The sequence below is a fragment of the Eumetopias jubatus genome, unplaced genomic scaffold, assembly GCF_037043125.1.
Source record: "Eumetopias jubatus isolate StellerSeaLion01/CBP00866 unplaced genomic scaffold, mEumJub1_p1.0 scaffold_9, whole genome shotgun sequence".
NCBI lineage: Eukaryota > Metazoa > Chordata > Mammalia > Carnivora > Otariidae > Eumetopias > Eumetopias jubatus.
The window spans coordinates 38,109,400-38,126,044 of NW_028274815.1; the positions used below are offsets into that span (position 1 = coordinate 38,109,400).

The window sequence follows — 16,645 nt, forward strand, 5'->3', positions numbered from 1 at the left end:
CATGACGGGAATGCAGAAGTTCAAGAGCCAAAGAGTAGAGTGGGGAAGAGCCCCTCTTACTCTTAAACCAAATGGCATACTGTAGGAACTTTTTCTTCTTGTTATGTGACCCTAAGCTCCATGGAAAGGAGGTTCTAGTACCCAGGAATGAAATGCTTCCACTAGGGAATACAGTCAAGGATCTGAGGAATTGGAAGCTGAGATTGCCCAATAGCCATTAGGCCCCTCGTGTCATTGAATAAACAGGTAGAAAGGAGTCACCTTACTGGTTGGGGTGATTAATACTGATTATTCAGGGAAAACTAGGTTGCTGCTACTTGATGGAGGTACACAGGACTGTGTCTGGAACCCAAGGGATTCCCTGGAGAAAGTCTTATTACTCCTCTGCCTGGTAGTTTCAGACAATGGAAAACTTTAGCACCCAAAAAAGAAGAGCACCAAGGACTCAGAGTCTACAGAGACAAAGGCTTGATTTACCCTCAAGGTGAAGAAGAGCATCCTACTTAGGTACTCGTAGAAGGCAAAGGGGAAAATGGGATAGATGATGGGAGAAGGCCACTATGATTACCAAATTAGACCTTGTGAATAGCTACAGAATCAAGGAGTCTATCAATTGACTGCTTAACTATTTCTTCCTCATTCCTGTCTTTTCCTCTAACTTATATGAGTAACACTGGGAATGGCTTTTAAAAACTTTCATTTGGGAGTATGACCACATTGACCTAACTTGTGATGATTGAGAAGCTGCTGTCTTTTTATATTTCCCTTGGGATAGGAAGCACAGATTTCCAACTCATGGAATAAGAACATGGACCTGAGGGGCAAAAGGCTTAGCCTATGCTGGATGACTTCATCAAGTCTTGATGACTTTTCATTCACTGGAAGGATATTGGAGGGTGGGAAGAGAGTGAGGTCAGGGTATTTATTGCTGGTTACTTCCCTCTGGGGTCACCCCAGGCTGTTTTTCTTGAGGCAGGTCATGGCTTCTATTATGTTACCCTCTCCACAAAGCTCTCTCTCATGGATTCTGGTAACTGTTTCCTCCTCCTGTCCATTCAGGCCTATGAGTAATAAGAGGTGTATCCTACTGTTACTAGCCCTAGGGTTCAGCATTATCTATGCCTTGGCATTTCCCTACACTCTGCCCACATCTTTATAAATAATCCCTTTATTACATTTACCTCAAATTGTCAAATTTTGAATGTGTCATATATTTCTTGTTAGGACCTGACTGGTACAGCATGGCTCTCAAGTTCACCCAAGCAGACTTGAAAGACTTTGATGTGGGAGAGACATTCTCTTTCTTGCAAAAATGTAAATGTCTGAGCATGCAGTTCTTTCTTTTTTTTTTTTAAAGATTTTATTTATTTATTTGAGAGAGAGAATGAGAAAGAGAGAGCACAAGAGGGGGGAGCGGGAGAGGGAGAAGCAGACTCCCCGCTGAGCAGGGAGCCCGATGCGGGACTCGATCCTGGGACTCCAGGATCATGACCTGAGCTGAAGGCAATCGCTTAACCAACTGAGCCACCCAGGTGCCCTGAGCATGCAGTTCTGATTCTCACAGAAAATTATCTTACAGATATGAGGAAACCCGGCCTTAAGTACTGAATGTCAGTTCAGAAAAGAATTAACTCAATGCTGATCCTTACTGACATTATGAAATTATCAGATCAGCAGTTCTGATCCTGTGCTGCTTCTGGACTTCCAAGTTTATGATCTAATGAATATTTTGATCACTTTGAATTGGAGTTTTCCAACTTTTGAAGCTGAAAGTAAACTTAACTGATAGATTCTTATAAGGAGAATTGATGAGTCATGGCGTACACACATTTAGATTTTTAATAGCTCCTGCAAATTTGCTTTCCAAAAAGGCTGTGCTGATTCACACATCCATCCATACAGTGAGTGAATCTGTTTCCTTACCACCATTGCCTACCACCTTTTTAATTTGTGCCTTCCTGATGGGTGGAAATGGAATCTCATTGTTGCTTTGATTTGCATTTTGCTAATTACTAGTATGGTTAACTATAATTACTTCTTTTTTTTAAAGATTTTATTTATTTATTTACAGAGAGAGACACAGCGAGAGAGGGAACACAAGCAGGGGGAGTGTGAGAGGGAGAAGCAGGCTTCCCGCTGAGCAGGGAGCCTGATGCGGGGCTCGATTCCAGGACCCTGGGATCATGACCTGAGCCGAAGGCACACACTTAACTGACTGAACCACCCAGGCGCCCCTAACTATAATTACTTCTATTTGTTGGATCTTTATATTTTCTTCTCAGCAAAATGCTTTTTACATCTATTGTTTATTTTTCTATAAAATTACTTGCATTTTTTAAACTAGTAGGAACTACTTAAAAACTTTGAATATTAGGTATTAGCTTGTTAGATGTATTGCAAACATTTTCTTGTAGGCACCTTATCTTACAACTTTCACCCATTGTGTGTTTTGTCCAAAATTCTAAAATTTTGATAATGTTCAATTTATCATCATTTCTTTCATGGCTTTTGTATTTCACGTGATGTGGATTGTTGGACTAAAAGTTCTCTGTCATTGACTCTTTGTCCAGGAATTTCAAACTTTAGGCATTTAACCTAAACTTCTCCTTAAATGTTTTACCACAAGCTGTCTGATGAAGGCTTTAGCTGTTTGCTTTTTATATTTTGGTTGCACATAAGTGTACAATTTGGTCAATAGATGTTTTAAATTTAGAGAAATGTACCTTGATGTTGGTCCTGTATAGTTGGATTCTTTTGTCTTGATGCTTTTAAGCCTTCTATTTATTTCTGCCATTTTGGTGAGGAGTGTGGGGGTTACTTTTGTTAACTTATCTTTCATTTTCACATGAAGGAGAAGAAGCTGTTAAATAGCATGTTGGCCCACAACTGAAAGTCTGGGTTTTCGTGGAAGACCCAGCTTGAGGAAAGATGTGAGGATAGGTCAGCCCACAGGGAAGCAAGTCTTAGACAATGGGCTTGGACTCCTTAGAGGAACAGAGGTTTGTGCAAGTTTAACTACATCATCATACCCACATGGGGTAAAGGCAGTCCTACAGAGATCACCCTGGGAATTTCCTTGGCATCCCATTTTCCCAAATCTACTCAAGTACAAATGGCCCGGGCTGTTCTCTATGGTCTGTGGTCCACATCATGTTGCACCATTATTCAACCAAGGGGAGTGCCAGTTCTCTCCCAGTAGCAATTCCCAGGCCAGACTGCCAGCCCTGCTTGTAGGTAGCCCTTGATAGATGTAAGCTACAATGGCTTTGGTCCTTTTGGGAGCCCCAAGGGAGCTGGCGGGCACTGGAGCAGAAAGCCCTGAATTAGGGGATTGGGAATTACAGATTCTAAGCCCAGTTCTACTATGAATTTGATTCTGTTATTTTTCAACTATGGGGAGCAGATAAGCTCTACTACTTCATGGTTCCTTCTGCTTTATTTGTTGTGAATGTCAGCTTGGCCACATGAATACATTGTTATGGAGATTGTGCATCTATGAACAGGTTCTAGAGAGTCTAGTGGTGGTGAATGACCAAGCCCTCTCCCCCTACCTGGTTTCCATTGATGTTCCCTCCACTTACCAAGATCATGGGCATGTTAAGTGAGCAAAATAGCAGGACTTGATACCAAACAAACATGGATGATAATATCTTAGAGTTTAAAAATTGGAATCTGGACTTCATGATCCCTTAAAATTATTTCCACATCTAGGATCTTTGGCTTTAAGAGTACTTACTTGAATTCAATTCAAGCCACACTTAATGGTGTGCATAATTTTCATTATTGTATGTGACAATAGAACATTAATAGAATCTGACAAACTGGGTTATGTTTACATAGCAGAATCATATTCCTTTTTATAACCAGCAAAAATATTGATAGTCCTCTCAAATATAGCTAGGGTATCATGTAATCATATTATCCATCCCTTCTACTCTAAGACAAAAGTTCTGGTCCATTTCTCCAGTAGATGGACTCTCTGTTCCTCAATTATCCACCCCAGTGGTTCAGTTCTTCCCTCTTATCACCATCACTCCTATTTTAATTTCTCTGATAGTTATTCACACTAAAGTTTAAATTGGGGACTTCAGAATGGATACTGATTGCTGGCAATTCTGGAAAGTACTGGATGCTCTGAATGTTGGGAAGAGAGGGAAAGGTCAGTGGAATAAGAGGCTGAGGCCGAAGAGGACACATGCCATCATAAGACACAGGTTTTTGCAACCATCTTCTGGGCATGGAAAATTCAAGCTATATTCAATGGCTTTTGAATCAATGAAAATACAGCTCTCTGGGTTGTGTCCCTTGGGCCCTCTGAGCATCTCTTGGGCTGATGCCTCCTCTCCACATTTGTGGTTCATGCACTGAACAGACTACACTCTCTTTTCAGAGGTCTGAGCAACAGTTTGGCAGAGGGTCCCCTCCAAAGGTCTGGGCATCAGTCCTACAAGATCCTTTGAGCTCATAGCTTCTTTTGTTCCCTCTTGTTTCTTTCCTGTAGTTGTTAATTTCGGGGATACTTCAGCACTTTCTTGTTACTCTTTAGCCTTCTAACATATTTTATAACCAGTTGCCTTTGAAATTCCTTGTGTGGGTTCTGCTTTCCACACTAGATCCTGATTGAAACAGAGACTTAAGGAATTTGGGGGCCAGATGATAGGACCCTTTAGATGCCATTTTGTGGTGAACATCCCAAGAAAGGGGGTATGTTAATTGATACACAATGGAGAGGCTCTTCAGTTGGACAGAGGGGACACAAGAGAGGTGACACTGACTGAGCCTGGCTTTGAACACAAGTGTGTCCGAATTCATTATCACACTCTCTCCTGGGGTAACAGATAAACTGGAAGCCAAAAGTGATAGGATTGAGGCCTCAACAGGAAAGGACCATGTTCCTCCAAGGGCAACAAGGAGATGGGGGTGAAAAGTATGAGAGGTTGAACAAGGAACTTTTCAGGGCTGGGAAGAGGAGCTCATGGAGATGCTTGCCTAAAAGGTTCTGTCTTAGCCCTTCCCTCCCACCCCCCAGCTAGGCGGGTAAATACAAAGTTGTTTCCAGTCTGTTTTTTGAAATTCACCTCAGTCAAGTTAGCTTGTGCAGCAGAAAATTTTTGTGCTTGACCTCAGCAGATGGAGGGTGGGGGTGTAACAAACATGGTACTTCCCACCAAAAATAGTAATAATAGCTGTTACCATTCACTGAGAACCTACAAATGCCCTACATTACTAGAACAGAGGTGGGGGATAAGTTGGGATCTGGGGCTCAGTTTTTAGGGACATCATTGCTGACTATTTTAGTTCTTAGGCAGTTCTGGAGTCCACTGCATTTTGGGGGCACCAGGGACCAGGCTTGCCTTGATTAAGGGTATGCTGCTCAGTGCCTGTGGCTTCCCAAGGGGGTGGAGGTGCTGAAAGAGTACAGTAAGGGAGCTTTCAGCCTAGTCCTCTTTTCAGGGGTGGCTTGGGTGGTTCAGGCGTAGTTGGATGGCCAGGAATGCCATGTGGACCCTGCCTGAAGTCCACAGCTAATTTTGCAATCACAGGACTCCCTTAGTGGAACTGTAGAGGGCAAGCTTGCCTGCCTCAACAGATGAACTCCTTCTGTGAAGGGCCTGGCATTTCCAGTTATAGCCTGAATGAAAAGGCAGGAGAACTGAGTTCTGGGGAAGTCCCTCAGTCTCCCCTTGCTGAGAAGCCTGGGGTCTGTCATCAGCTCTGTTTCCCTGTGGGCGTGGCTTGGTGCCTCCTCCTCTGGCAGCTCATGCTGATGCTGTGATTTCTTCATCTGCGTCTCAGGATATTCTGACATATAATTGCCACGCCCCCCCAAGGTAGGTGGCACCTCCCCCATTGTACAAAATAAACGGCAGTCTCTGTCAGAGCCCATCGCTGCTCTTGGGAGCTGTTGGAGCTGTGTTTCAGTCCCCTGCACTTTTGATAAAGGTTCTCCAACTTTTCAGCCTTCCCTCTTTTCTGTGCTTTAGGGCTCAGGAAGGGATGGGGCTATGCCAGGCTCTGTGTCTTGTCCAGTGCTTGTCTAGCTGCTTCTCACTTTCTCACTTCCCAGGGAGTTGCTGGGATCCTGGCAGAGCTGGCCTGCCCCCAGGCAGAAGCAGATGTCAATGGGGGAAGGAGGAGGAGACACAGGCATTAGGGGGCTGTGGGTATTTAAGGTCAAAAGTCATGCCTGGCTTAGAACATCTAGGAAGATACTGTCACTGGCTGGATTTTCCGGTGGAGGAAGTTCTGCCTGATGTCTCCTCCCTGTCGGTACCTTGAAGTTTTGTCTCAGGAGGTGGCTCAGATTTTCTGACTAGGGCTTTGTGTCAGGCCAGGCTTCCCAGTTCCTTGTCCAGAATGAGGATCTCAGTAACTAGCGTCCTGGAAAGGTCTTGGAAATGTCTCCTGACGCTCATGTCTCCTGTCACTGTCCCCACAGGTGTTGAGACAACCCCACTATGACATGCATTCGAGGAGTCCCTATCTCTGGAGAACCCTTTACAGCAGGTGATGTTGAGATGGGGCTCTGGAGGCCTGGGACACCTGCACTCATACCTGTCTCTTCTGGATCTGCCCCAGCATTTTCTGCCCCTCTTTGTGTATAGCCCTTACCACCCAGTGCTCTCCAGCTTTCCCTGGAGAGAGAGCTTCTACAGGGTGGGGAGCAGTCCTTATTCTCTGCTCTAACTCCAGACCCAGCACCAAGTCAAGCACAGAGTAGTCATCAGAGGGAGTAGCTGGTCTTGACACACATGTCCTATGGGACAGCTTACCCTCTTAGACCATTTGCAGCTCTGGCCCTCCTCACCACAACCCATAGTTTTCCCAGAAAGAAAGGCTGAGCTGAGGGTCATGTGAATGCTGTCAGTTTTGGTGTGTAAACCCTGGACCTTCCTTCCTGAAGGGCCTAGCGTCTAGCAAAGCGGCCTAATTATAATGGTTCTTCATTATTCTTTTCTATTTAAACTGTAGTGAATAAACCTCATACTGGGGAGGTCTCCGACTTGAATCAGCAGGTGTGGATCCTTCAGGGTCAGACCATTGTGACAGTTCCACGGAGTAACAGTGTAACCCCAGGTGAGTGTTCATCCCGTAGCTGCTGCCTTGGAGGCAGGGGAAGGGTCACATTAGTGATGCTGGCACTGGCCTTTTGTGAAAGGGTGGCTTGACAACAGGGCCCACCTGGAAGGAGGAGAATTTCACACCTGCCTGGGAAACCATGTCGGAGAAGTTTGTCTGGAGTAGGATTTAGAAAGCAGAGAGGGTAAAGCAGCCTCCTGGGGGGCAGGAGAGAGCTGCTTTCAGTGACTGATGGCCTGTCCCATGGAAGAGGAGTATTTTATTCTGCTTGACTTCAAGGTGTCCTAAAAGGACTAAATGAGTGGGTACAGGAAGGCAGATTTCAATATCACATTAAGCAAAACTTGCTAATGGTCAGAACTCTTCAAGGATCAGAGGGGCTGCTTGGGGTTGGAGCTTCCCACCTCCAGGTGTTTAAGCAGAGGTATGACAATCTCTAGGACAGGGTCTGCCACCTGTTTAACTCTGTATGTTTGCTCCATTTCCTAGGGACGTGACTGGTATGTCATATGAATGAATGAATGAATGAATACAGTAGTTGGCCATTTGGTGGGCCTGGGGTAGCAGGGATGACACTTGAAAGGTTTCTTCCTGCCCCACCTGAAAGATGCTGGCCTTGTCCTGACTTCAAGAAGAAACTGACACCATCTCCCCTCTTACCTTTAATAGTCACTGTCACTGTTGTCCCATGCAAGTATCCAGAGTTGCTTGAGCAAGGAAGAGGAGTTCCCATTTATTTGGGAATAGAGAATCCAGATATGTGTCTGTCTTGTGAGAACATTGAAGGGCAGCCCACGTTGCAACTGAAGGTGAGTATGAAAAATGACATTTAAAAAAAAGCCAATTTCTTTTATAAGATGTTTATTTGGTAGATAATCTAATTTTAGAATTAAAAAAAATTCACCTATTCTTTTTTTTAAGATTTTATTTATTTATTCATGAGAGACAGAGAGAGAGAGAGAGAGAGAGAGGCAGAGACTGAGGGAGAAGCAGGCTCCCCGTGGAGCAGGGAGCCTGATGTGGGACTTGATCCCAGGAACCTGGGAGCATGACCTGAGCTGAAGGCAGATGCTTAACTGACTAAGCCACTCAGGCACCCAAGAAATATTCTCCCATTCTTAAACATAGTTAATATTCTTGGCTATTTTTGAGTAGTGTACATGCAATTGAGTTATCCTGACCCTCACTAGTTGAGGATGTTTGTCCTTCTTGAATTTTGAGGTATTCTCAACCATTGTTTCTTCAAGTATATTCTCTCCTTCATTCTGCCTTAGCTTTCCTTTTGGAATTCCTATGCCTTAGTCATTGGAACTTCTAGATCCCTCTTTAATATCTTGTCTAATTTTCCATACTTTCTATCCTTTCATTGTTTTTGTTTTTTGCTTGTTGCATCCTGGGAGAATTTCTTGATTCCATTTTTGAAGTCATGATTCCATTTTAAGCTCTTCCCATCTGCTAAATCATTCTCCCCTTGCTGTTTTCTGAAATTTCAATCTTTACTCTTATTCCATAAACTTCAGCTCCATAAACTTCTGTTTAATTCAATTCAATTTATCAAATCAGTTCAGCAAATGTGTGAGTTCTTACTGGCCTCTAGCTCTGTTGCGGCCATCTGACGTACATTGGGGCACAGAACGGCAGAGAGCCCTGCCCTCATGGGGCGTGGATTCTAGCAGGAGGAGAAAAATGGTAGACAACAATTATCAGGATGGGTAAGTTGGTGATGTGTGTAAGGGTGTTGTGTCCCCTGGGAGAGCAGGATAAGAGAGGCAGGCAGTGCTAGACCCAGGTGGAGTCGGGCTGCCGTAGAAAATAGTGCAAGCAGGCCTGCTAAGATTTTAACAGACAGTAGAAGGCAGCAAGAGAGTTAGCCAGCTGGGTGTCAGGGAGGGCAAGGATTAGCAAAAAAAACAGTGACAGCAGTGAATTAGGGAGGAGGAGTTCGGAGAGATAAAGGCGGATCACAAAGGGCCTTGCTGGCATTTATAAGGACTTTGCCTTTCAATTTGAGTGAAATGGGGAATTATTAGAATGTTTTTAATAGGAGAGTGACATGAATAGACATAGGTTTTAAAATAATTATTTTGGCTGCTAGCTGAAAACAGACTGTGGTGGAGGGCAGGGGTGACAGTCCTATGCAGAACTTCGACATGATCTATGTGAGATCTGATGGATGAGGGGATAGCAGTGAAGGTAGATAGAAGCCGGTCGGACTCTGAAAATATTTTATTTAAATTGAGGCAACAGGATTTGCTGACAGAGTGAATGTGGAGTGTGGTGAAGGTGGACTGAGAATTACATTTTCAGCTAAGTCCTGTCTAGTAAGCCGCCCTTCTATTGTGGTTTTGTCCTCAGATGGACTGAGAATTGACCACTGCATTCTGCCATGTGTGGGTCCTTAGGGACCTTGGTGACAACAGTATTGCTGCAGTCCGGGAGGTGAAAGCCTGGATAGAGGGGGTTTAAGAGAGGGACAGGAGGGGAAAAATCCGAGACAGGGTATATGGACAACTATTACGGGGAAATTTCTGCAAAGGGAAGCTGGGAACAGTGATAGGCAATCGAAACAGTTATTTTTTAAGGTGGTAGAATGACAGCAAATATGCTAATGGGAATGATGGAGAGAAAGCCAAAATGATGAATTGCTAGAGGAGCAGGCATAAGCTGGGGAGGGCAGATGGGACCTGCAGCCCAGTCCTTCCCAGGCCGGACACTGAAAGGGAGGAGGAGGACGTATTGGAGTTTGAAATGAGAAAGTGTCTTTTTATTTATTAAACACATCTCTATTGAATTTCTCTGTGTTGAGGAATGCAGTGATGAACAAATCTGGCAGTAATGATATGATTGATGGATAAATATACTAAGTTCAGATGGTAATCAGAACTAATGAAGAAAATAACCTGGTAACGAGATAGGGTTCGAATGTGGCTGAATTACAGACTATTCCTGTGTAGTGGCTCTCTGGAGATCTTTAATTTAGTTAGAAATACTTTACTTAAATACATGCTATATAAACATACAAAATGTACTTCTATATGTGACATAGAAGACATTTTCTGATTGCTCTATTTACTTTGTTGTTGTTTTTTGAATGCAAATCCTTTGGTTTGTTAGACCCTCTTGTGTTTTTTTCCTGGCACTGACCTTTCTCACATGCTGGCAGTTGGTCAAAGACTAACACGGAACTTTGGTTAGACGAATGGTGTTTGCAGGGCGGCGGCCCTCACTGCTGCAGCTTTGGTGGGAGAGGTCCTTGGTTTTCTGCTGCAAATCTGCATCTCCTTCCTTTTCCTCCGCTTGGCTTCTTGTGTGAGAAGAGTGCGGTGTTCGAGTGTGCCCACATGTTCATTAACCTGTTCCTTGTGTCATTCCTCCTCTGTCTCTGGATTTGAGGCTGGGGGCTGGGAGGGTCTGCTGCTCCTAGGCCTGTTTTAATAGAGGGATAAGGCTTTCTCGAGCTTTGGAACATTTACTGATTGTGTGCAAGTAACCCTGAAGGACTCAAACAGCCTCTGCTTCTCCTGCGGGGCCTTCTCTGTCATATTTCAGGAGGAGGAGATACTGGATCTGTACAACGAAGTCGAGCCCGTGGAGCCCTTCCTCTTTTACCACTCAAAGAACGGCAGGACCTCCACCTTCGAGTCCGTGGCCTTCCCTGGCTGGTTCATTGCCTCCTCTGACAGAGGCCACCCCATCTTCCTCACTTCGACCCAGGGGGGAGTGTACAATGTTAACTTCAATTTAAATATCAACGCTTGAACTCAGGCTGGAGGGGGCAGCTTGGTCAGAGGTCTTTATATTAAATTTTCGAGTTCCCAGTGTGATTTCCTCTATATTATCTCAGTGTCATTTCACATCAGTGCTGAGAGGTGGGCAGGACCCTGTTATCACCGCACTTTATGAATGACTTCATGGCAACTGAGGCATAGAATGTGGGCTCAGACATAGGAGGGAAAGGTGATGTAAGGTTCTCTCAGGCTGAAGCTGTTCATCCCACAGCCGTCCCCCAGTAAGAGTATGAGTATGTCAGAACCCAAAGACATTAGGGCATTCCCTGGGGGTGGATATGGAGAAGGCTCAGAGCTCATGAATCTTACCCAAGATTGGGTGACTAGTGTGGAACTGATTGTTTTTGTTTTGCTTTGTTTCCTTTCCTATTTGGATTACATATTCCATATAGTTTGTATGTTGCCAGTATGTCTCAAGTTGCATAATGTATCCTTTTAAAAGAACTTTTAAAGATAAATAATTCTTAATAACAGAAGAATTATGTTTTTTCCTAATTCTAATATGTAAACATAAGGCCAAATATAAACTTCATGTGTTTACACAATAAGAAAGCTAAAACTAAGATATAAAATGAAATAGCAAACATAGTAAACTGAAATTAGCAAGAGTAATTGAATGAGGATAGCTCTGTGGGTGAGCCTGGGACCTGGGCTTAGCTGGGGGGAGGAGGGCCCCTGTCGCTGCTGATAGGCTGGGGAGGAGATAATGCATGTAAAAGAGAACTATTATTTCACTACTTTCTGTACAGTCTCACAGCCTTGATTTCTTTGCCTCTTCTAGACTTTTCCTTTTAGGCATACTCACCATCCACATAATCCCTTTAAAAACTGCAGGAAAGTCCCTTTCTTTGGAACAGAGAGCCTAGCGTTTTCACCAGCCATGCTTCAGATGATGTATTCTGATGAAATTAAATCACTGATTGTGAATATAACTGTAGAAAGATGTAGCTCAGATCTGGTTCTGCATATAATACATTTCTTATTTTCACTCTGATATTACAAATGCAGAAAATTCTATTTGCTTAAATACAATTTCCAAAATAGCATAGCACCAGTAAATTAAATTTTTTTTTTCTACTTTTGGACCATCAGACCACATACTCTACTAGCCAGGCCAGTAAGCAATCAGTAAGCACCGATTTAATGCAAGGTCTCTTGATTCTTTAAAGTTTCTTCAATTACGTATAGTTTTAGCATTGTAGTTTTATAAAAAACATTAAAATGGGCACTGAGCTAATTCTGGGATATTAAATAGAAGACTTGGTTATTGAATATTTATGACTATCCTCACTGCTAATAAATGGTGGCAGTGTCTTACATCTGCCAATTACATTGTTATAGTGTCGGTTGTTACATCTGACAGTTGGGATCCAATGACACATTTGCTTGTGACATGATTATGGTCTGAGTGTTACAGCATCTCCAGACTACTACAGGCTGTGTGGTGATTCCGTTGTCCCATCTCTTTTCTCTACCACCAAAACTGTTCATGCAGACACTGTGACACTTTGGGTTGTCACTTGGCACAGATTTGAGCCCAAACAAAGCTCAAATATGAGTCTTGGTGTCATGTAACTGGCTATCCTGATGGTCCAGAAGAGGTTCTGATAGCATATTGAGAGTGTAATCAAAATGAAAACATAGTAATCTCATAGTTTGTGGAACTGGAGAACAGACTTCCAGGGACCCCTTGACTTATCTGTCACATTTGAGAAAGACCACAGCATATGAAATCATGGAAGGCCCCTGTGAGTAGCGACATCCTCATTTTCAGGTTTATGGCCTGGGGAACATCTAGTTTTCACACATTTGAATATCAAATGCTCTGGCATTTGAGTTCTAGGAGCTCCAGGCCAACATTCCTTGAAGGATTTGGTTCTTTTGGGTCTTTAGCAACGGGGTGGTATAAAGGGCTTGATGCATTGTGTTGGGGGAGGTCATTGAGAGGATATGACCACCAGTTGACCCATGAGCTGGACTCTGGCCGTTGGAGGCTCCTTACCCGCTCCCCTGCCCTTGCAGTGTGTGTGTTCTGCTTGCCTTTCCTGCTCCCAGAAGCTGCCCTAAGGACATAGCCTTGAAATAGTGATGTGATGTTGAGATATCTGGATGGTGTATGTGGCCGAACCCAGTTAAAGCCTCTACACACAGTTTTAATATTCTAGTGGGTGAGTATGGAGATCTACTTGTCTTGTAACCACTCAAAGACAAGCATTGTGTGTGAGTTTTCTTGTTTATTAAATTTGGCACCTACCGATCTGGGGTGAATCGTCTCTTTCCTTTTGGTCTCAATCCTGACCTCCACATATGAGGACCAGTTTCAGATTATACCCAGGAAGCTCCTGAGGAGGTGTAAATCTGACAGATTACACTGAGAGAGGTGCTTTTGGATTCTGGTAAGGAATTAAGAACCTGGTCACCAAAATCACAACTACAGTGAAAACTGTTGAGTGGGATGTTTTTCTGCTTTGGGAATCATATCTTCTGGCACCAGGACTGCTGAAAGACCAAGACTGCTTCCTGAAGCTGGACCTGATGATACCGTCCCTGAACTCATGAACAACTGGGCATGAGGGACTGAAGATGCTGCCTCCGGGACCCTAAGAACAGTGGCTGTAATAAATAATTCTTCATGTCAATAAAACATTACTTTTTCTTTCTCATACTTTAAAAAGTTGTTTAAAAGAACATTCTTCCAAAACAATACATGTCTATGATTAAAAGCAATATTCTTCTGCCCTGATCCTATTTCCATGAGGCAACTGTTAACTCCTTTTCAGCTCTTTTTTCAGTTTTCCTCCATGTGTCTAGGGATATATTTTACCTCTATTTCTTGAGTTACCAACTTTAGACATTATCTTTTCTACCAGACAGATGTCATTTGCCTCTCTACTGTACAAAAATCATATGCCCTTTATCTGTTTGCTACAAGTTAATAGAAGTAGTAAGTCAAACAAAATTATATTTATAGAGAGTTGTATGACCTTCGGGTGGGCCCATTAGACAATGCTCTAATATGACATTGAAAAGGCACACAATAGCGGAGCAAGTGGTGGAGGCGTAGGAGACCTGGATTTTGTCTGGTCTCAGGAATTCAGCTGAATAGGGATCAAACCATTCTGAACACCTACGAACTCAACAGGAGATCGAAGAAGAGAGTAGCAACAACTGAACAGAGAAGCGACCACTTACTGGAAGGTAGGACGTGCGGAAAAGTGAATCTGAGGCGATATTCGGGAGGATAGACGGCGGGGGAGGGGGCCTCCGTCGGCCGCTTCTGGCAAGTGATAGAGCCGCGGAGCACAAAATCGGAACTTATAGAAGTTGGCTCCGCTGAGGGACGTCGCTCCAGTGGCTAAGCGGGAGGTGGAAACCTCACGGGACAGTGTGGTCTCAGGACCCTCGGGGTCACAGAAAGACCGGGGGTGCCTGAGTGTGGCAGAGCTCCCAGGTATCGGAGCGGGGAAGCCGGCTGCAGAGACGGAGCAGAGGCATGGGCTCTCAGCTCGGGGTGGCCATAAACTGTGATCCGCAGCCCAGTCGGGCCACTGCTCCTCCAGCAGGGACCCAACAAGCAGCAGAGCTGGGGAGACTCCCCTTCCTCCCCCAGGAGGAGCGGCGCAGGAGCGCATCGCAGGGATCTGCTGGGTTTGGAGACTCCACACGGGGTCGGGTGCCAGAGATAGAAACGCTCGGTCACAGGTGGGGTGAGCACGGCGTGCAGCCGGAGACTGGGGAGACGGGAGTGATTGACTGCTTTTCTCTGGGGGCGCACTGAGGAGCAGGGCCCCGAGTTCTCAGCTCCTCCGGGCGGCGAGTGGGAGGCCACCATTTTCACTCTCGTCCTCCAAAGCTGTACCAAGAGCTTGCAGGGAACAAAAGCTCCTGAGAGCAAACCCGAGCAGCTTGCTTAGCCCAGACTGACAAGGGTGGGGCAATTCCGCCTCTGGCAAAGACATTTGGAAACCACGGCATCAGGCCCCTCCCCCAGAAGATCAGCACGAACAGCCAGCTAGCCAAGACCAAGTTTACCAATCAAGGAGAATGGGAGAACTCCAGCGCTAGGGGAATACTGCACATAGAATTCATGGCTTTTTTACCATTAGTTTTTCAAAGTTAATTTTTTTAACTTTTTTTTTTGAATTTTTCTTTTTCCCTTTTTCAACCAACATTTTATCAATCCCTTTTTAAAAAAAATTTTTTATTTTTCATTTTTAGAGTCATATTTTATCCCTTCATAGTAGTTACCCTTATTTTTGGCATATATATATATATATATATATACACATATATATATATATATATATATAAGTTGTTCTGTCTTTAAAATTTCGAGATACAGTTTCTTCTAACAGATCAAAATATATCCTAAATCACTAGTGTATGGCTTTGCTCTAGTCTCCTGCCTGATCACATTCTCTCCCTCTTTTTTTTAAAACTTCTTCTTTCTTTTTTCAAACAACTTCTTATCTTATAAATTCCTTTTATAAAATCTTTTATAATTTTCATCTTTACAGTCATCTTCCATCCCTTCTTTGTATCAACCCTTATTTTGTACATATAGGAGTCTTTCTTCGTTTAAAATTTTAGGAGGCACTTTCTTCTAACAGACCAAAATACACCCCAAATCTAGTGTGTGGCACTGATCTATGCACTAGCCTGATCATATTTGATCATATTCTGGGTTTTTTTGTTCTGTTTTTGTTTGTTTTTATCTTTTTCTTTTTTTTTCCTCTTTCTTTTTTCTTTCTTTCCCTTTCTTTTCCCCTGGTTTCAGGTCTTTTCTGATTTGTATAGAGTATATTTGCTGGGGACATTGTTAACCTGTTAGCATTTTGTTCTTTCATTCATCTGTTCTCCTCTGGACAAAATGACAAGACGAAAAAAATCACCTCAGCAAAAAGAACAAGAGGTAGTACCGTCAGCTAGGGACCTACTCAATACCGACATTAGTGCGATGTCGGACCTAGAGTTCAGAATCATGACTTTAAAGATACTAGCTGGGCTTGAAAAAAGCATGGATGTTATTAGAGAAACCCTTTCTGCAGAAAGAAAAGAACTAAAATCTAACTAAGTCGAAATTAAAAAGGCTATTAATGAGGTGCAATCAAAAATGGGGGCACTAACTGCTAGGATAAATGAGCCAGAAGAGAGAATCAGTGATATAGAAGACCAAATGATGGAAAATAAAGAGGCTGAGAAAAAGAGAGAGAAACAACTACAGGACCACGAGGGCAGAATTCGAGAGATAAGCGATACGATAAGATGAAACAACATTAGAATAATTGGGATCCCAGAAGAAGAAGAAAGAGAGAGAGGGGCAGAAGGTATATTGGAGCAAATAATAGCAGAGAACTTCCCTAATGTGGGGAAGGAAACAGGCATCAAAATCCAGGAGGCACAGAGAACCCCTCTCAAAATCAATAAAAATAGGTCCACACCCCGACATCTAATAGTAAAACTTACGAGTCTCAGAGACAAAGAGAAAATCCTGAAAGCAGCTCGGGAGAAGAGATATGTAACCTACAATGGTAGAAACATTACATTGGCAACAGACCTATCCACAGAGACCTGGCAGGCCAGAAAGGACTGGCAAGATATCTTCAGAGCACTAAATGAGAAAAATATGCAGCCAAGACTACTATATCCAGCTAGGCTGTCATTGAAAATAGAAGGAGAGATAAAAAGCTTCCAGAACAAACAAAAAAATTAAGGAATTTGCAAACACGAAACCAGCCCTCCAAGAAATATTGAAAGGGGTCCTCTAAGCAAAGAGA

General features: G+C 43.5%; 1 protein-coding gene across 15 annotated transcripts in view; it reads left to right on the plus strand.

The window, feature by feature from the left end:
* IL36G (interleukin 36 gamma) overlaps nucleotides 1–13,125 on the plus strand; it is a 114,250-nt gene extending 101,125 nt beyond the window's left edge. For 9 of the 15 annotated variants that reach the window (XM_028122430.2, XM_028122431.2, XM_088026424.1 and 6 more), the window contains 4 exons: nucleotides 6,440–6,507; nucleotides 6,973–7,077; nucleotides 7,750–7,889; nucleotides 10,630–13,125. In XM_028122430.2, coding sequence (XP_027978231.1) covers nucleotides 6,459–6,507; nucleotides 6,973–7,077; nucleotides 7,750–7,889; nucleotides 10,630–10,839 — 504 coding nt within the window. In that variant the 5' untranslated portion in view covers nucleotides 6,440–6,458 and the 3' untranslated portion in view covers nucleotides 10,840–13,125. The remainder of the gene's footprint in view (nucleotides 1–6,439; nucleotides 6,508–6,972; nucleotides 7,078–7,749; nucleotides 7,890–10,629) is intronic. The other 6 variants (XM_028122424.2, XM_028122426.2, XM_028122425.2 and 3 more) reach the window with 1 other exon arrangement.
* Nucleotides 13,126–16,645: the final 3,520 nt, after the last annotated feature.